At 36.1% G+C, this 21,391-nt stretch overlaps 1 protein-coding gene across 1 annotated transcript in view; it reads right to left on the reverse strand.

Moving 5' to 3' along the window:
- The window catches only part of UNC13C (unc-13 homolog C), a 460,865-nt gene that overhangs the window by 334,972 nt on the left and 104,502 nt on the right, over positions 1-21,391 (reverse strand). Inside the window, exons 3-4 of the mRNA XM_087821385.1 lie at positions 11,472-11,494; positions 10,818-10,882 (exon numbers count right to left, since the gene is read on the reverse strand). Coding sequence (XP_087677511.1) covers positions 10,818-10,882; positions 11,472-11,494 — 88 coding nt within the window. The remainder of the gene's footprint in view (positions 1-10,817; positions 10,883-11,471; positions 11,495-21,391) is intronic.

The following is a 21,391-nucleotide window of genomic DNA, read 5'->3' on the forward strand; positions in this document are numbered from 1 at the left end:
GCATTTTCTCTCTTCTACAGAGTCTGAGTTTAAGTCTCCATTTATCCCTAATTGTGACCATTAGGGCTGCTCAGAAACATTCCAGTTCTATTCGCCTTTCAGATGTGTGATAGGATAGCACTGCAACCCTCCCATTAAACCTAGTTATTGCTATGTAATTTGTTTTGTCCAATGTAATGTGAACAGAAGGAAGGTATGTCACATTTCTGTGGAAGTTTTAAGAACACCCAGTTGGCCACCTGCTGATTTCCCTGCCGTGAAATCAGGAAAGCACATGTTGAGACAAATCTCTGCCACCCTGGTTCCCTGAGCAACTAGGAAGGAAAAAGTGCATCTATCTCCCCTGTATCTACAGGCACTTAAAATGTGGTATGGGTGAGAAAGAAATCTTTATTTGATCTGTACACTAAGATCTGGTAGTTGTAGGTTACTGTACCATAACCTAGCTTATCCTGACTGGTACACTGTTTATACTTCCTCTTGTTAGATTCAGCTTATTGCTGTAGGCTAAGCTCTCTTCAAAAGTAATCCCATCACCCAACACACTAGTTATTTTGCCCAGCCTTACATCATGCTCAAAGCCTACAATTAGATCTTTTATGTTTCCATCTATTTTAATTAAAATAATCTGTCTAAAGGCAACTCCTGAAGCACTCCACTAACAGTCTTGCCCTGATACAAACCATTCATGAACTATCACACCTTGGGTCCAGTCATTCAACTCATTACTAATCCATTTAGGTGATATTTTTCTAGGAGGTATTCTGAAAATTCGTAGTAAAGGCCTATCTGGAACCTAGATAGGAATAAATATATATTACATTTATTTGGTATACCTACTTAGAAATCTTGTCAGACCAATACACAATAAAAAATTAAGTTTAAAATATGTAATTATAAAGAACTGATCCAGAAATAAGATAATTTACTTGCAAATTATATCAATTTGTCATAATAGTGAAGCAGTCAAGCCCTGGAATCAGGTAGACCTAGTTCAAATCTCAGGTCTGATACTTTGTCACCTTGACCATGCTTAATGTCTTTAAGCCTCAGTCGCCTCATCTAAAAAATGGAATAATTATAACATCTACTTCAAAAAATTGTGATGACGATTAGAGGAGATAATGCATGGATCATACTTACATACAGGCCTGCTATATTGTAACAATTTAAAAAGCCTTATTATTTCATTACAATAATTATGAATTTGAGATCTTATCCCTATTTTTAAATGACATTCAAAATATCCCCATTTACCCTATAATATTTTATACTGTTTCTAAATGCGAAGGAAGACTAAAAGCCAAGAGCTATCTTAATCTGCTAGTCTTCAATTTAGAATTGGTCATACCTGAGACTGACGGGACGGATTTGACAGCAAGCTGTTTAATATGTAAGAAGGTGCTATAGACCGAGCACAGCCGTTACTTTAAACACGGGGCGAGCAAAAGCAGGCACCCCTTGGGGCTACTGCAGGTTCCGTTGCCGACCACTGCAGTAAAGAGAACATCACAATAAAGTGAGTATTACAATCAAGTGAGTTGTAATCTTTCTGTTGGTGGACAGTCTTGCCTTCAATTTTTAAAAAATGCAGTATCTGTGAAGCATAATAAAGCAAAGGACAAAAAATGAGGGATGCCTATAATTGTAAGGTTATAGAAACATGCTGTTTTGTCAGCAGTGATTATTTGATTGTTCTATTCCACTCCTCTGTGTGTCTGCCTGTAAAAGGAAACCCATATGATATACCTTCATGAAATATGGTATTCATTTATTTAAAAACTTTAAAACACTTAATATATGCCTCATTGGGAAATAAAGTGATCGAGCTCAGTGCTCCTTTTTTAAATCTTCTATCACATTTTATATATGTTAGATGTACTCAGTAGCCCTATCAATTACACCTTGGAAATAGCCAGCAGGTTGAGAAACCATGGTATTCATTATAATTGCTACCTTATCTGGTAGAGTTATTTCTAGTGTTTTTTGACTAATAACTGGTAATTTTCTAACAAGTGATAATTCCGCTCAATGAGACAGATGACATTTTCCATAGCTATTGAACTGGCACTGTTTTAAGGCCGACTACTTGAATACTGTCTTCATAAAGGATGTATCAGTGATTTTAATTTGCTTCTCCTCAAACACATAAAATATCTGGAAGGCATTAGAAGATTAAATTTGATTCTGTGCGGTGTATCCCTAAAGATTCATTGATTTTAATAAATTTAAGTCAAACCAGAAACTGAGAGGTCATGATTAAAAGTCTATTTTAAATAACAGAAAATGTATAGTATTATATAAATGTTCAATCAACAATTTGAATACAGAGAGTCTTTAGAAAAACATGCCTCCACACACCATTTTTTTTTTTTCCTCCAGCCAACATGCTCTCAGGTTTCTTACCTGGAGATTTTATTTTTTGGAGATGGTGTTGTCCACAGTAGCTGCTACATTAATTAGGTGGGGCTTCCTGTGATGCTCAGAGCTGGAAGAAAGTATGACAAGCACTGGCTTGAGAAGTTTTTGTTTTTGTTTTTGGTTTTTTGAGCAGAAGCCAGGAGCAGGAAAAATAATCTCGAATGGGACTCATGAAGGTAAGGAGATAGAGTTAGTATCATGCATAAGTTTACGTTGGTGGCCTTTCCTAATTGAGAAAAGATTTAGCCTCAGCGGCTGAGTACAAATATAATTTCTATTGCTAAAACACTAGTCTTTGGACAGTGCACAATTTGGGATTCCTGTAAAGTGCGTCTCAAGAACTATGAGGTGGAGTTGGTGCTCTTAGAAGCTAGGGAATGGCAGGCTTCTTGCTGCGTTTGGTTTTGGCTGGCAGTCATCTAAAGATACAGGAGAAAGGCAGGCCCTTCCTAAGGAGCCAACCAGTGCTGTGCACAACAATTATGGAAGGTTCCAGTGCCAGGAACAGGCTAAAGGAAAACTGTCAAGAGTTGATGATGCCCGTGGTTTCCTTCCCTGAAATGAATGCATTATCTGCATCCTGGGTTGCTGTGGACAGGGGTCGTATGCATCTTCTGGATCTAAAATGTAAACCTACCATCCTTAAGAATACAAGAATGGCCTTTATGTGATGAGTAAAATTTTGGAGCTTCCCTTGCCTGCCACCCAGGATGATCCTGAGGTTTCACGATCATAAGTATTATTAAATAACAGAAAAATGTGATTTGGGTGAATTTCTATGGTCAGCCTTCTAAGCATAGAAAATGGCCTCTGTTAGAGTAAACAGGCTTCTTGTGAATGTGTGAGAATGGAGGAATTTGTTCAATAATGTAATTACCAGAGGATGGGGGAATCTTACACAGTATCTCTGGATTGACTGTGGGTAATACCCAATTGTCCTTTCTGCATTTGTAGTGGATTACATAGTAAGTAAGAATGTTAAACTACAAACTCAGACCAGAATATGAGATGCTGAAAAATGTGAATCTCTGAACTTTAAGCTATTAGGAGCTTGAGCATAACAACTCTATGTCTTAATCCTTGAGCAAGTACTATAAATTCTTTGCCACTGTCTATATAGAAAAAAACAAATCTAAAAGAAATGATCAGTAATCCACACCACAAAAGCTATGGCGTGTATAAGTCTGGCTTACATTGTAGTTAATAACTGTGGCCTTACTTCCATAGATTCTATGCCAAAGTGTAATGCCCATGGGGTCCACGGTTGTGGTCCTGATGTCTTATGGGTCCACGCACTGAAGAAATCAGCCTGGTCTGTATGGCTAATATAAAAATGTACTCAAATGACCCCAGAATGTTCTAAATAGAAAAGATACCAAGTGCTTCTTAAGTAATTTCCAAGAAAGCCTAGTGGAACATTCAACTGACCCTGAACTTGAGGATGGATTGCTGGTGCCAGGCCAACATTAGATAGGCAGGGAAATTTTGGCCTTAGAAAGCTAATGGCTTAGCAACCAGTTCTTGGTACACGGATTTTAGAAGGCTAGTGGCCTTGTTGCTGCCAGCTTTCCTAGTCAAGAGGCTCCCTGCCTCTGCCAGACCTTGGTGTATAGGATCTAATAAGTCAGCTCTGTGGGAGGTCTGCAGGCAGAGTGCTGGGGACTAGCTGGCCCCTTACAGTCGAGAGTCTATGACAGGGTTGGGCCTTCCCTAGCCTCACATGAGATTCTTTTCTAGCCGATATAACTACCAGGTGGCGTAATCGTGTCTGACACTGGTTAAGGGATCCCAAGTTTTAGTCATCCTGTGGTGGATCAAGCAAGACAACTCCGTTTTATTACTTTTGTACAAAGCAATTATTACAAAGGTCTCCTTCCTAGAAAAGAAATGAGGGCCCTGATAAGAGGAAATCTTTAATACAGTGTGAGTTTATATTTAGACTGTTCTAAAGTGCTAAGATTTTCAGATAAGACAATGAAAAAATAAAATTCATATCAGCATAACTAGAGTGATATTCTTACGGATTTGCTCAATACACCCTTCGAAAGTTTCTCCAAAGTGGAGAAGAGGGGATGTGTGATCAAAAGGGAAGTGGCCTCCTTATCAAATGGACTTAGACTAATATGAGAGCAATCCCTGGGTGATTTTTTTTTTCCAGTAAGGGCCTAGTAACACTGACTTTGGGGTGAGTTCAACTGCTTTTATTTATTTATTTACTTACTAATTTAATTTATTGAAGTGACATGGTGAGTTGTACACTTGAAACCTCTATGGTTTCAACAAAACATCATCTGCACACTGCATCATGCACCCATCACCAAAAGCTAAGTCTCTTTTCATCCCATTTATCCCTCCTTTGCCCACTTCCATCTCCCCACCCACCTTGCCCTCTGGTTATCACCACACTGTTGGCTGTGTTTTATTTACATATATGTGTGCGTGTGTTATATATAACTATGATATATATATATATATATGTATATATATATATGACCATGTGATATATATATAACTATGTGATATATATGTAACTATGTGATGTGTGTGTGTGTGTGTCTATATATATATATATATATATATCTATAGTTAATCCCTTTACCTTCCTTCGTCCACCCCCAACTCCCCTCCTCTCTGACAGCTGTCAGCCTGTTCCCTGTGTCCATGCCTCTGTTTCTATTTTGTTCATCAGTTTATTTTGTTCACTAGATTCCAATTCCATATATAAGTGAAACCATATGGTATTTGTTTTAAAACTCACACTACTTCTCGGGTGTGTTTCATCCTGAATCCATGATTGTTTCAGAAATAATATTTTTCTTAAAATGCAGTAGACCTGACTCTCCTAAGAAATGATTCAAACCAACTGATCTAAGAGCCAGCCGTTACAGCAAGATTGATTCATGAAGGAGGTCCCCACAGGGGCAGGGCATTGTCATATGCTCTGTAAAGAAACCACAAAACCCATCTCTGTGCCTTAAGACTTTAAAATCAAGTTGGAGGCTACAAATCTTATTAGATTTATACAACTGAAATTCATATATACCATAGGAATGGCAAACAAGTGGGACCATAAAAATGATGATAATACTTCTCCATTGTAAAAAGAGAGAGAGAAATAGAAATCAAAAAGGATATTCAAAGCCATGTAGAAGAATTTGTATTTCACATTGCATGAATGAGGAGCCATTAAACACTTAAGTAGAAAAGTACTGCACTTTGAGGAGATTAATCTTTAACAGTGTATAGCTTGGACTTAATGTGGAGGAAGTAATGGGTGAAGAAAGATCAGTCTGCAAAGGTAAAAAGTGTTGAGGATAAAACTAGATTGATGGCAATATGAATAAAAATAACTTTAAAAATTATGAGCATGAAGATTGAATTGCTATATGATAATGAATTGTGAAAGTAGGCCCTGTGTGCATCTGATGGCCTTTATAATAATTAACAATCCTTAATCCTAATTTACTTTTACCCAAACCTATACTGCACTACTTCTATACCAAATCCCCTGGAAGGAAAGGAACTTTTCCATAAAAATAGACTGAAAAGTAAAAAAAAACAAGACTTCTCATTTTCTCCAAAGAGTAACCTCTTACTGAGATTGAAGCAAACTGTTATGTGTGTGTAGGGAAGAGGGCTGTCATTTTCTTAATATTTGGCACACTTACTCAAACATGCAAGCATATCTGTGCAGGATAAACCATTGACCGAGGAAAGGTGTTGCGGAAGGAGAAATAGCCATTTCCTAGGCTTAGGCGAATCTCGGCCCTTTCCTTCAGGAAGTTACTTGAGGGGATAGAAAACAATCTGATCTATGAACTATATAGGAAAAAAATGGAAGAACAGTTCTCAACTTTTTCAGAGAAAAGACTGTTGCTATGAGAAAAGAGGGATTAACAGCCCCCGGAGAGGAAGAACCACCTTGGCTCCCATGTTAAATGGCTGCTGTTAGGCCCTGGCTAATGTGAAGGCCAAGACTACGAGCAGGGAAGAGGGCATGAGGCCAGCATGTAACCTCCCAACTTCATAGAGAAATAGAAAAGCAACGCCGGAACTATGAAAGAAACACCAAGAGCATATTCAATCAGCTATATCCATATATTGTACAACCTAACTCATGCCAGGTTTTACCACAGGAAGAAAAAAAAATCACTATTTTAATCAAGGTAAATTTAAAAATGAAGGACTTGTTCAGAACCTTGGCTGATAATTGGCCAGTTCACATTTATCAAAGTACTTGTTCATGGCAATAATTGAACCACCTTGGAAATCTCAGAAAATATTGTGTGTGTATGTGTGTGTTTCAGTTGTATCTATCTAAACAAGAATTCAAAACAGAACCTTCTCTTTTTCTATTCAGCAACCTCTCAGTGTTCTTCCCTTCTACAATCTCTCTCCAGCTTTCTCTACCTCTGACTTTTCTCACTACTCTTTCTGGATGAGGTTCAGTAATCCTGGTAGTGGCTTGGAAAGCAATCACTGGATTCCTGGGGTTAAGGAAAGCAGGTATAGCCTAGTTCAGAACCACAGGCAGGAGATAAGCCTTCCTTTGCACAGGCTCAAGGAACGCAGTTGCATGAGAACTACCCTGCAGAGACCTTGGATGACTAGACAAGAAAGCGGTCAAAGATAAATATCTCTTCTTTCAAACTATCTCTTTCCCCTTATTGCCACCACTGTTTAATAGACTCTCCTTAATTCTGGTACAGACAAGGCTAGTACCTTGAGAGTACAAAGAAAAAAATATAATCATACAATCAATGGAACTGTCATTACAAATGGCCATGGAGGGGTGAACTTACATGCAATCAAACCATGAAGGAGTATCGTTTTTGTTAATAAAGTGGTTCATATTTGAAGAAGGTACTTGTATGACTTCATTCACTATTATTTTAAAAGCAATTTTATCAAATTGAATTATCAGATTCTGGGTAGCTATGGGCATGCATCACTCAGACATCCCTCAGAGAAAATCTTAGAGAAGTGCAGCCGGATGACAGCCTTCAGCTCCCACACCCACAGGATACGCTGCTGCGCTAACCCAAGGCCGCAGTCCTCAGGCTGCTCCCAACCAAGGGCTGAGCGTGGTGGAGGGAATAGAAACGGCCACTGTGCTCACTGTGGGACTCCTCTAACAGGAAACCTTTCTTCTAGGACTCCTCATTGGTCTGACACTTTTTTGTACCCAGTCCTTCCTTCCTTCCCCTTTTCCTTTGGCAGATGTCAGACCCATGTCATGGTCCAAAGGCTCCTCTTGCCTATTCCTGCTGTCTCTCTACTTCATCTCTGAGATGTTTCCTCCAAAACAGCTCATGTACTTCTCTAATATCATCTCAGTGTGTGCTTCTGGTATGATTCTTAGCTTACATATTTAACAAAAGTTACCAAGCTCCTGTCAAACCACTAGGAGATGTAAAATGTGAACTTTAATAATTTCATGAAAGCATGCATCCTTCCGGTCTTCTCTCTCTTTCATTTTCTTGTTTATCTTTTCTCTCTGCATCTCCCAATTTCTTCTCCAGAACCTGTCTAAATTTATTGTGACAGATGGGAAAAACAGAATGAAGTTTAGCATGTCCTTTCCAGCAACATTTACAAGAAATGTACAGATTGATGAGCAGAAACCAGAGAATGGCATGGTTAAGTCCATGACCTTGTTTCAGTGAGTACAAACTGTTCTTCCACTGACACTTGAGGTGAGGATGGGACGATGAATGGGGTTGGTTATGAACTGATCAGGGATGTTGAAGGTATAGGAGTAGAGAATGAAATAGTATTGTCAAGAAGAAGCAATGGCTCCCTATTTTTTTTTAAATATATCTTTATTGATTTCAGAGAGAGGAGGGAGAGGGAGAGGGAGAGATAGAAACATTGATAATGAGAGAGAGTCATTGATCAGCTGCCTCCTGCACGCCCCTGATTGGGGATCGAGCCTGTAACCCAGGCATGTGCCCTGACCGGGAATCAAATCAGTGACCTCCTGGATCCCAGGTGGATGCTCAGCCACTGAGCCACGCCAGCCAGGCAATGGCTCCCTATTTTGAAAATCTGCTCCAGTCTCAGTTTCCCAGTACAATAGAAGTTATAATATTTAGAATAATTATAATATTTCATTTTATTAAAAATAATTTTAAAACATGTATAAGGGAAGTAAAGCTAGAAGCAAGTCTTTCTGAAAGAGATTGTGATTAAAGGCTTTACTTAAGGGCATCTTCAAGATTCTTCAAGAGGGAACAAGCATTCAGGTAATGGCAAATTCTCTTGTTGGCTGAAAATTACCACCCCTTTCCCATACCATCATAATTCCAAACTCCCTTGGAAAGTCCTTGAAAGAGGCAGTCTCTGGGAAAAAAACGAGGTGGAAAGGATCTATTCAAAATGCAAAGATGACCTAGTTTAGCTAGACATTTTACAGAGTTTACACTTAACCAAAACATGAATGTAGATGAACTCTGCTGCTTTGGCAATAATAAAGTCTATGCATGCTCGCACATGAGTTAGGAAAGCAAGCTGTTATAAAGTGATGGATGCCATAGGCAAGGAGGAATTCCAGGGACTATAAGATCATAAACTCAGATAAGCCTCCAAGGTCATGGTATACATTTTTTCATAATTAAATTGGAATTCAACTTAATTATCTTCTAAGGTAACCTTTCATTTATTTTGTCAAGGTATCATTTTTAGTAAACTTAAAGAAAGAGACAATATGTGTGGGGTAAGGACAAGAGAATAATCCATTTATTATCTGAATTTTCTACTACTAGTAAAGCTGTTTTTCTTAACAAATTTAAATCATTGTGATATTACAATAGGAATGCGAATAAATTCTTCACATATTTAAGGACATTGAAAACTTTAGACATAATATCGTAATTACTTTCGTTTGAGAAAAATAAAAATAAAAATAAAAATAAAAATAAAAATAAAAATGGTATATGTTATTTTCCAGGCACTTTAAACTTGAAATTTTACATGTTTAATTTAAACTAAGTAGTAGATGTATTCAACAAAATATTCATTTTTGAAGAATGAGAGTATTATAACACATGACTGAAACTATTTGCCTACCCCCCCTAAAAAATGTATCAAACTCTTGCTTCTATTTCTATTGTAAACAAATATGTTTGAATGTCAACACTAATGAAACAGCTAATCTGTCTGTCTATACCATGCATAAGCTTTGGTCCACCCATTACAGATTTAAAATGTGTTACATGTTTGCTAGAAATATTCTTAAAAGTAATTAATAGGAAAATAAACAAATAAATATTACATAAATATTTAAAAATGTTTGCATCACTTAGAAATAAGGAAGTGGGAAGTTTCTAAGACATACTGTTAGATGGAAGGAAGGAAGGAAGGAAGGAAGGAAGGAAGGAAGGAAGGAAGGAAGGAAGGAAGGAAGGAAGGAAGGAAGGAAGGAAGGAAGGAAGGAAGGAAGGAAGGAAAGGGGGTGGGAAGCCATGAGTTGCAGGCGCAATGTGCACAGTGGTTAAGACTCTGGAACTAGACTAACTGGGTTTGAATACCGACTTTGTCACTTGCTGGCTGTATGAAAGGAAAGTCTGGTTTTTAAAAACTATTTTATACATAGGTTGCCTCATTTGTAAAATGGAAGTCAAAAGAGTACTTACCTCATAGGGCCGTTATAAGGATCAAACACGTCATTATACATAAAGCAGCTGTAACAGTACCTGCTACAAAGTCAGCACTAAACCAGTGCTTGTTTATTAACATACAGAATGGCCTAATTTATGTTAAATGTACAGATGCACAATATAAAACTATTTTTCTATGAATATAGATATGTATGCAAGCACACAGAAAATGGTCTACGAACACACAAGTCAACTGATACCAATGTATAATTATAAGCATTTAAAGGCAATCTTTTGCTTTTTGTTTGAGTATTTTACATGAAGACTAATTCACACATTATTTTGTGATTAAATTTTAAATGTTTTTTATCCATCCTTTAATGCCACTATAAAAATGATAGTGGATATTCCAGTCATTAACTTATTGACATAGAAAAATATTTACACACATATCATTAAGTATAGGCAGATCAAAAGATAGTACTAACTGGATTAATATTAGTTCATTTATGTAAAATTATGTGTTTGTATTTGTGTATGGAATGATAATGTTAACACTTAATCTGGTTAGGTGATTTTGACTTTTTTGTATATAGATACATGTATACATGATTATACATCTATACATATTTTTTCAAAATTCTCTAGGAGCTACTTTACTGTGAAAAAGGAAAGCGACAGTGAGGTTATCTAACTGCACCATCATGAGGTATCGTGGATTTAAAATACATATGTTGAGAGCACAGCCAAGTACTACTGATGAAAGGAATAAATTAGAAAGGTTGCGAATGTACTTACCCACCAAATGCCTGGAGCGCGGAGAATTTAGAAGCATCCAAATCATGGCCACTTATTATTCGACCCTTAAATAAAACATGAGAAAAAAACAAAACAAGAGAAAACAAACAAACTTTTAGCATACCACAGCTGCAAAGAGGGGGACTGGGGACATGGGTCAACTGCACTAGACACATAACACCTCATATGACAAATGCTAAGCAGGGTCAGCTCCAAGTCAAAGCTACTGTGTTTTCATGAGTGGAGGTTTTGAAATTAGCTGTCAGCATTTAAACAAAAGCACTGGCAGAGTCCAGGAAAATATATCATATTCCAAATGCTGTTTACCCTTAAAACTCAGTATGTGCAGTGAAGACCATGAATCAGTCCAGAAGATCATGATTAGCCAGACTTAAGGCCAGATGCTGAGCTTGACCGTAGCGGACCCCTAGGTTGGCAAGTGTAAGCTAAATAAGCGCAGCTGGCAAGGTGTAACCTCTTCATAAATGCAACATATCGGGGGCACACTTAAAGGACAACCAAAAATGGAAAGCTGCGGTAACATGCACATTTCACAACTAAAACAGAGGAACCAAAACAGGTCTCATATGTCACAAACAAACATGTACAAAAGACAAGGTCCCTCAGCAGGGAAGAGAAAGTATGATTTAAAACCTTTTCATCCACAGAACTGCTATCTGAAAGAGAATCAGGAAAAGAAGGGATACATGTTAGATGGAGTACTTTTCAAGAAATCATTTAAACATACACATGAACAAAGTGTTACTATTTTACATTATTTAAAATCAGAAATGAACAGAATTTCAAGGTTGAACTCCAAGGGAAGAGGGCTGGTAGGTCCTCAGAATTTAAAGAGTTGAAAAATGTGCCAGAATGCTTGAAAAGTATCAAAGGGTGATCACGGGATTTAATGAAAGACAATGTGTCATACAAAGGACAGAACACAGTTGAAGAATCAGAAGTCCTAGGCTCCAGCTGAGGCCCTAACACTTACTAAGCACATTGGGCAAACTACCAAATTCTCCAGAGTCAATACCTAACTTCAACAAGGTCACTAATACTTTTCCTATCTGCCTCTAAACTTTGTTGAGAGGATCAACTGAGATCAATATATGCAAAAGTAAACCTCAGAAGACTACATAAATTGAGAATATTTTATTACGGGATTATTTATTTATGGCTTCTCATATCATAGAACTTAAGAGCTGCAAGAATAATTAAATATACTTCATTTTGTAAATGAGAAAACTGATACGGGTTAAGTGACTTGATTAAGATCACAAAGTTAGTAAATGGCAGAAGTGGGACACAATTCCAGGGCTCCCTTTAGATCTAATTATTCAGGTGAGTTGGACAAAACAGAGAGGGGTGGCTGGTCCACACTTCTCCAGTGCAATTTAAGATAAATCACAGGGTGGACATTTTTCAATTTCAACTGCTCAAGGGCCCAACTAGATGACCAATGGACTAATACCTTTTTTTTAGAATTCAAGTCTAAATCTTCCAGGGTCATCACAGCATGGTCCATTTCCACCTAACATTGTAGTATTGTTCTTAAACTTATTAATTCACCTTTGCTTATTACCATAAAGCTGAAGCTACTTCTCTATGAATACAAGTTGACAGAAAGCTAGAGCTGGAGTGACCTTGGGTTCATGTGGTGCAAACCCCTCATTTTTATAGATGAGCTGCAGAAAGAGAAAGGTTTGTCCAAGGTCATGTAGCTCAGTGATTATTTTTATTGATGAAAATCTGAAATGTATTTGTTTTCTTGAATAATTAAGTATAGATTAATTACTGTAACGAAATATTTTGTGCAATATTTTAGAGATTTTACAATATCTCAGGGTTATAACTTGGAATATAAAACAAAGTAAAGCACAATACAAAGTAATAAAAAAACACTCTTATTTATGGTCATAAATATTTTTAAAATACTGAATATCAAAAATAAAATTCATCATTATATCAGAAAAGAATTATACCCACGTAGACTTTATCCCAAGCATGATTTAAAATCATGGCATAACTAATTTAATATGACATATCAACTGGTCAGAAAACATATATCTTCATTTCAATAGATCCCAGAGAGTCATTTGATAAAATTTCACAACCTTCTAATTTTTAAAAAGTATAATTGGAACGAGTCTTCCTTAAGTTTAATATGCTAAAAAAAAATCTTACTTTCAGAGTCATCAACTTAAGTGTGAAATATTAGGGCATCCCCATTATTATTAAAACCAGAATAAAAATACCAACTACCATTAATTTAACTTACTTTTGGAAATTCTGACCAATATATTAAAACATGAAATAGAAAAAGCAATATAAGTATTAGAAGACAGGATGCAATGTTATTATTTTCAGGAATTGCAATTTTAAACCCAGAAAACAAACAAAAATCCCCTGGTCAACTATTATGGTTAATAAACTAGTTATCAAAGTAAATATATATATCAGTATATAACCAAAATAATAATAATAATATTGTTATTTCCCACATATTAGCAACAACTAGCTTGAAAACCATGACACGCAATCTGATATCAAATATTCAATACTTGACATCTCCCATTGATAACTGGTTTCTATATCAACCATCCCACCAAATAAAGGTAATCCTTACAAAATCATCAATTATTTTTGAGTTGCTAAATCTAATCATACATATCCGTTCTTTCATTCAATGATTCATTCAATGTTTTATTCATTCATTTAATGCATCAACAAACTCTTTTTGTTCATTTCCACTCTTCTGGTCTACCTGTGATATTTTCCCACTTGAAATTTTTTTAAAAATACAGATACAGTCACATCTCTTCCCTTTTTAAAACGCACCAGTGTTACCCAAAGACCACAGGAGAGAAAGTCAGATTTGTGTGTACCACTGGCTCATCAGGCCTCATTCACTTCCCACACGTTGGTCTCAGTTACATTCTTTCCCTTTCATCTTTATGCCAGGCTCTTTGATACCGGTGTACCTTTTCATTTTCAGTTTCCTTTCCTAAAGCAAATGCTCCTCTTTTTCATCTAGTTAATTGCCTGTCGGCCTCCAAAACTGGTCACTTCTCAGGGACTTGTGGCCTTTGTACGTGAACACTGTATACTGTGCACACTTCCTCTTGTTTAACTCTCACCCTTTGCCAGTTTTCTTATTTGCAATCCTCCTAGATACAAGCTCCTTTGTAATATTAATCACCTTTTCTTAACCTCTACTACATTTCTGAAATATAGATGACCAGAAATGTTTGCAGGACACTGAAGAACTTTAAATTACCTCCACCTCTTTATAGAAGTATCTAAAAATCTGAATCAAGGAAACATTCCATCTTCCTGTACAGGGAGGAGGAATTGTCCGACAGATTTACAGATTTAAGAGTTAAAAGCATAATGAAAAGTTGTTGTAACTTGAAATCAAGTGTAACAATTATGTAAAAACATCTAAGACTTTTTAAAATTAGAATTAGAGTATATACAAATATTAAAAATTCATAAAAGCTAAAAACTCCAAGGACATGGAAAAATAACAGATTAGAAGCTCAGTGAAAGATAAAATACAGCTTAGTAACAAACCTTTATACTTAAGATTCAGTGAGTAAGAGAGGACGTGTGTTATTAAACAGAAAGAGAAGCACTAGCAAATGAATGATGCTTAGACCATAGGTAAGTATCTGTAATATTCATTTGTATTTTTTATCTCACACATATCCCATGAAGCTCCAGATGTATTAAATAATTATAAAATAAAGTAAGAAAAGCAAGTAAAAACAAGAGAATATTAACCCTATGGAATGAGAAGGTATGCTTAAACTTAGAGGTAAAAATAATACCAAAAAAAGAAGTTTGATAAATCCGTTATGTTCTTTCAGTACTTTTGTATGTAAAAACAATAAAAAAAATACATATTTGCTAATATGTTCATTTCAAAAGAACTTACATGTCTATCAAAAATGATTTTAATACCCCAATAAACACATGCTCAAAAATGTGACTAGGCAATTCACAAATTAGAATGCAATAATAGTAAATAAACATGAAAAATGACACAGCTTATTAAAACTATATCTAATCATGATTATAAAATTAACAAAGATTAGAATAATGATACTTTAATTATACTTTACTTGATTATTACCAATAATTCCCAAGGCTCTTGATAGTGTCATGAATCAGACACTGCAATACATGGTTGATGACAAAGAAAATGATAATAGTCAGAAACTTTTAGTGATGTCTAGCAATGTTTTGATGAGGAAATCCTTTTTGGGAAGTTATTTTTGTTATGGATTAAATTGTGTCCCCCAAAATGTATATGTTAAAGGTCTAACCCCCTGTACCTCAGAATGTGGCTTTCGTTAGAAATAGAGTTGTTGCAGATATAGTTAGTTAAGATGAGGTCTTATTGGAGTAGGGTGGTTCCCAGTCCAATATGATAGCTGTCCTTATAAAAACGAGAAATTTGGAGACAGATGTATAGACAAGAAAAATATTATGTAAAGATTGGAATTATGCTGCCACAAGCCAAAGAACTATCTACCAGAAGCTCTGAGAAAGGCCTGGACAGATCCCTCCCTAACATTTTCAGAGGGAGCATTGCCTTATCAACATGCCTTGATCTCAGGCTTCCAGATTCCAGAACTGTGAGATAATAAATTTCTGTTGTCCTAGGTCACTCAATTTGTGGTACCTTGTTAAATCAGCCCTAGAAAACTAATATAATTTTAAATGCTAAAAAATAAATTTATGTGCAAAGATCTGCATCATTCATAATTTACAATAAAAATTGGAAAAAGGTATACATGAACAAGTATAGAAGTATGGGTTGACAATTATGTTCTATGACCTTGATGCAATAATTTGCAACCATTAAAATAAATAGATTTAAAAGACTATCTAAAAATGTAAAAAATGTTTATAGTGTATATACATATACATGTGTTTCTTCTCTTGATTTTTACCCTTATTATATAACACATTTTTTGAAGGCAATTTGGGTGGAAGAAATGTCAAAGTTTATAAAGATTGATTTTCTATACTGTTATGTAGTTTAGCAATTTTCTTAAACATCTTTGCTCTAAAGTTCTTCGGAGATGATATAAATCTCACAATGGGGTTAATATTGTTCACTGACTGTTTTAGAGATAGGTTTGGTTTATTTACCACTATATCAAAATATATATGGCTTTTAAAGCAGGTATAGTATGCCTGAAAGTCATGAGATGAGAGCTGCAAACAGTTCAGAGGAAAGCCTATAATGTAATCAGAGGGTTGCTGAGTTGTCATTAACCTTCAGAAAACACCTACCATGTGCTAGATATTGTGCAAAGCCCTTTACCTGTTCTTTTATTGAATCATCTCAACTGTCTTGAGTGGTAGCAATATTTGTTAGATGCTGCCAGTCAGAGGAAGCACTTTGGCATTGCTCACATTCCAGTCATAATTCTGGATGCAACAGGTGGGTGCTGAGTGAGAGATTAATGCTAGTGTAATGCATATTTCACTCACTTTTTGTTCATTTATGGCCTGGGGGTAACCTGATAAAACTGAGTCACAATGACAATACAATATGATATGAACATATGAAGGGTAAAAACAGGTTATATGGGAGCACAAAGAAAAGATCTAATTCTGCAGCCAGAAAGAATGTTGGTTTTGAAAAAAATTCACGCAGAATTGATTTATGAGTCAGTGTTTGTCAGATGAATGAAAGAATTCTTGGCAGAGGGAAAAGAATTTGTATAGGCACTGACGCTTGAAAGAGTATAGAGTATTAGGAACAGAAACATGGAAGTGTGATAGTAAAGAATTTTAAGAGATTAAAGGTGAATTGGGTTCATAGCATTAAAGTCTTTCTATACTCTATTAAGGAATTTAAATACACCATAATTGCAATGTGGACTCACAGACTTTTCAAGCAACACAGTGACATACAACATAATCAGAATTTTATTTTTGGTTTATAAAAATTCAGGTCAGTCTTCTGGATAATAAAGCAGAATAAGATGATATGAAGGTATTCTGTGCTCTGGCTCACCTATACCACAATTTCATACACATGCACAAATACTAGGTAACAATTTTTTAAACTTTAAAATATACCCAAGCTCAAAAATAAAAGCAAATGTAATTCCCCAATCACTATAAATAAAGTGGCAATTCAAAACTAATAGTCAATGAAGTAAAAGCCAGAAATGCTCAGAGGGTTATTGGAAAAATTTATTCTTTCAGCAAACTTTAATCAAGTGCTCCCTAACTGCTAAGGGATAGAGGTAACATTTGAAAATAAAGATAGATATCAGTAGTTTTCATGGAACTTGAATATTAAGTCCACACCACAGAATCTGTGCACAGGAAAAGATAAAACCTTTTTTGGAGTTACCTGGATAAAGCAGAAAGTCAATACAGTGTAAATACTCTCATACAATATCAATTCATGAGATAAAGATTATGTATGAGAATGGAAACAAGAAATTTTTCCATCCACCTAGACATAAATGGAAAACATTTACCCATGAAAAGTGGAACCTCAGTCCTGTACCAAGTGTGGGTTCAGAATTCACATCAAACTTAAATACATGTATTCTTTTCACATAAAATACTATTAAAAATGATGATGCAGGAGGTGGGTCCAAGATGGTAGCATAGGAAAACCCTGCACTCATCCTCTCCCAGACACACTAAATATATACTTACATATAAAGCAATTTCTCCTGAAGAACAACTGAGAGCTGATTGAACAGCTTCTCACAACATATGAGAGCGCACATAAAGAAAGGTAGGAGAGATAGAGAAGCAGTAACCATGGGAACCCTCCCTCAAGGGAGCAATCAGCAGTAGGAAAGAATCTCACTGAGGACCAGAGTGCAGACTCAACTGTCCTGGGGCACTATGATAGAACAGTGATTTAGAGGGAATCTAGACTATACATGAGAAAAATCCATTTAATATTTCCAAAACCCTTGCCAAACAGATGGAAAACTGCAGGAACTCAGAATTTGTGGGAACTCTTCAGCATCAGAGGTGTCACAAAGCACCACTGCTTATGTTCCCCCTACACCTCGATAGCATGATTGGAGCTCTGTCCAAGAGCTCTAGACAATCTTCTAGTCCACCACAGTGCACCCTGCACTATCTTGGCTAGTGCCTGCACCATCCCAAGCCAGATGGACTGCCAGGGTGCCACAGGAGCCATGTTCCTTAGGCCACTAGCCGCCCATGGCCACTCCAGATCTAGCAACTCTGAGCCATGTGGCCTGAGAAACCCTCCCCGCCCCAGCTCCAGCCAGCCAGCTGACCAGGGAACCATGGGTGCTTCATGTGACTGCTTTGGCATCAGTCAGCTTTCCAAAACCACCCAGCCCATGCAGCCTACAGAGAAGTTAATCCTATACAAGGCCACTCCTGCAAGATTGGGAGAGGTAGCTGTTTTGTCTAATTCATAGCAACAAACAAAGTCAAACAAAATGAGGAGACAAAGGAATATTTTCCAAATGAAAGACAAGAAAGTATCCAGAAAAAAACAAAAGACAAAAACATAATGATACGGAAGTTAAGTAATTTGCCTGATAAAGAATTCAAAGTAATGATCATAAGGATGATCAAGAAGCTTAGAGAAGAATATAGGAACACAGTGAGAACTTAATAAAGACTTAGAAAATATAAGAGTACTAATCAGAGCTGAGGTATGCAGTAACTGAAATGAAAAGTATACTCCAGGACATCACAGCAGATTATATAATACAGAATCAGAAAATTTGAACAGACTGATTACTAATAATGAATTGAAACAGTAATTTAAAAATTCCAAACAAACAGAAGTCCAGGACCGGACAACTTTACAGATGAATTCTACCAAACATTTAAAGAAGAATTAATATGCATCCTCTTCAAACTACTCTAAAAAGTTAAAAAGGAAAGAATGCTTCCAAACTCATTCCATGAGGCCAACATTATCCTGATACCAAAACCAAAGACACTACAAAAAAAAATTGTAGGCCAATATCCCTGATGACCAAAGATGCAAAAATTCTCAACAAAACATTAGCAGACCAAATTCAACAACATATTAAAAGGTTCATACAACATAATTAATTGGGATTTATTCCAGTGAGGCAAGAATGTTTCAGTATCTGCAAAACAATCAATGTTATATACCACATCAACAGAACAGGTATAAAAATCAGATAATCATCCAAATAGATGTAGAAAAGCCCTTTGACAAAACTACATCCATTTATGAAAAAAAAAAACTTTCAATAAAGTAGGTATAGAGGGAACATACTGCAACATAATCAAGACTATATATAACAAATCCTCAAATAACATCATACTGTAAGATCAGAAACAAGACAAAGATGCTCATTCTCACCATTTTTATTAAACATATTATTAGAAGTCTTAGCTACAATAATTAGACAAGAAAAAAACACATTCAAACTGGAAAGGAAGAAGAAAAACTGTCACTATCTGCAGATGACATATTATACATAGAAAACCCTAAAGACACCACCAAAAAACCTAACAGAATAAATAACTTCAGTAAAGTTGCAGGATGTGAAGTTAATATTCAGAAATTTGTTGCATTTCTATACACTAATAATGAACTATCAGAAGAGAAATTAAGAAATAACCACATTTACAATTGCATTAAAAAGAATAAAATACTTAGGAATAAATTTAATCAAGGAGGTGAAAGACCTGACTTTGGAAAACTATAAGACATTGAGTAAAGAAATTAAAGAGGACACAAATAATGGAAGGATATACCACCATCATCTGTTGTAAGGATTAATTTCATTAAATGTCTATACTAACCAAAGCAATCTATAGATTCCATGCAATCCCTATCAAAATGCCAATGGCAGTTTCCACAGAACTAAAAAAAATAGTATGAAATTTATATAATATCACAAAAGACCCTAATAGCCAAAGCAATACTGAGAGAGAAGAACCAAGTTAGAGGTATCATGTGCCCTGATTTCAAACTATATTGCAAAGCTATAGTAATCAAAACAGTATGATACTGGCACAAAAAGAAACAGATCAATGAAACAATAAAAAAACTCTACATTCATTAAAACATTATTCACAAAAGCCAAGAGATAGAAATGGCCTGCATCCTTTGACAGATAATTAAGTAAAGAAGATGTAGTACATATATACAATGGAATACTACTCAACCATATAACCATTTTTGACAACAACAAGAATGGATCTTGTGCATTATGCTAAGTGAAATAAATTAGACAGAAAAGGGCAAGTAGTGTATGATTTCACTCATATGTTGGATATAAAACAAAGAGCAACAAAGGAACAACAAAACAAACAAAAACAAGTTCATAGACACAGACAACAAATTGGTGGTTACAAGAGAAGAAGGGGGATAGGGGAGGGCAAAGAGGGTAAAGGGTGTCAAATAAATGGTGATGAAGGAAACTAGACTTCAGGTGGTGAGCACACAATAGAGTACACGGATGTCACATTATAAAGATACACACCTGAAATTTATGTAATATTATTATTATCAGCCAATGTCACCCAAATAAATTTAATATTTAAAAAAACTTTGAAATTTGGAATGAAGATGACATACTCCCTAGAGACTTTGGATTCAAAATACAACACGGTAATGAGCTCCCTGGTGAGCTCCCTGGCTTTTCTTTTTGCCTCAAATATCCCAAATGGAATATTGGAGAAGCCAGCAACCCAGAAATGTCAACAGATGCAGCAAGAACAGATCAAAGGTAAGTCTATTCTCTCTAACAGAAGGGCCAAGAAAAGGGACAGGCTAGCAAGACAGAAAACCTTTAGACAATAAATAATTAATCCACTGTAGCCAAACACCACAGAGAATCCTTTGGCTCCCATTCCCCCTCCTATTAGCAAAGGCTAAGGAGAATGTCTAGACTTTTACCCTTTCAAATTGTAATGAAGCACTCTGACCCCTGACATTGACTGGAGTGGCATGGGAGAGGGCCAAATGGGGAGTTGAAAACCACACAGGGAGCTTAAATTTCTTCCCTAAGAAAGTGGCAATGAGGCCAACCTCACTGGAGTTATGTTAGAGGAGGCACAGCAGAGAGTCAGGACTTCACGACTGCTCAACAGTAACAAGGTCACCCTCGCAATGTCAGTGGGGGCCACATAGGAAGCAGCAATTCGACACCCCTTTCTCTGTAAGCTAAAGTGGTACAAGAAGCGATCTAGTGGGGAGTCTTAACTCCCAGTCATGCCCAGTAGTAACAAGAAGTCCTTCCCCTGGGTGTCTATGGAAGCTGAGGAGAGAGCCGGAGCTCCCAATCAATTGCTGGAGCAGTATCAGGCAAGGCATGCTGAAATAAAAAACTTTAAGATCCAAAGTCTTATAATATAATATTTAAATATCCAGGTTTCCATCTTGTTATGCCAAGAACTTCTGACCAAATGAGGAAAGACAACAGATGCCCACATGATGACACAAATGTTAGAATTTTCTGACAAGGATTTTAAAGCAGCCAGCATAAAATTTTTCAACAAACAATTATAAATATGTCTGAAACAGATAAAATAAAAAGTTTAGTAAAGAAGTAGAC

This window comes from Miniopterus natalensis, chromosome 1, assembly GCF_054644295.1.
Source record: "Miniopterus natalensis isolate mMinNat1 chromosome 1, mMinNat1.hap1, whole genome shotgun sequence".
NCBI lineage: Eukaryota > Metazoa > Chordata > Mammalia > Chiroptera > Miniopteridae > Miniopterus > Miniopterus natalensis.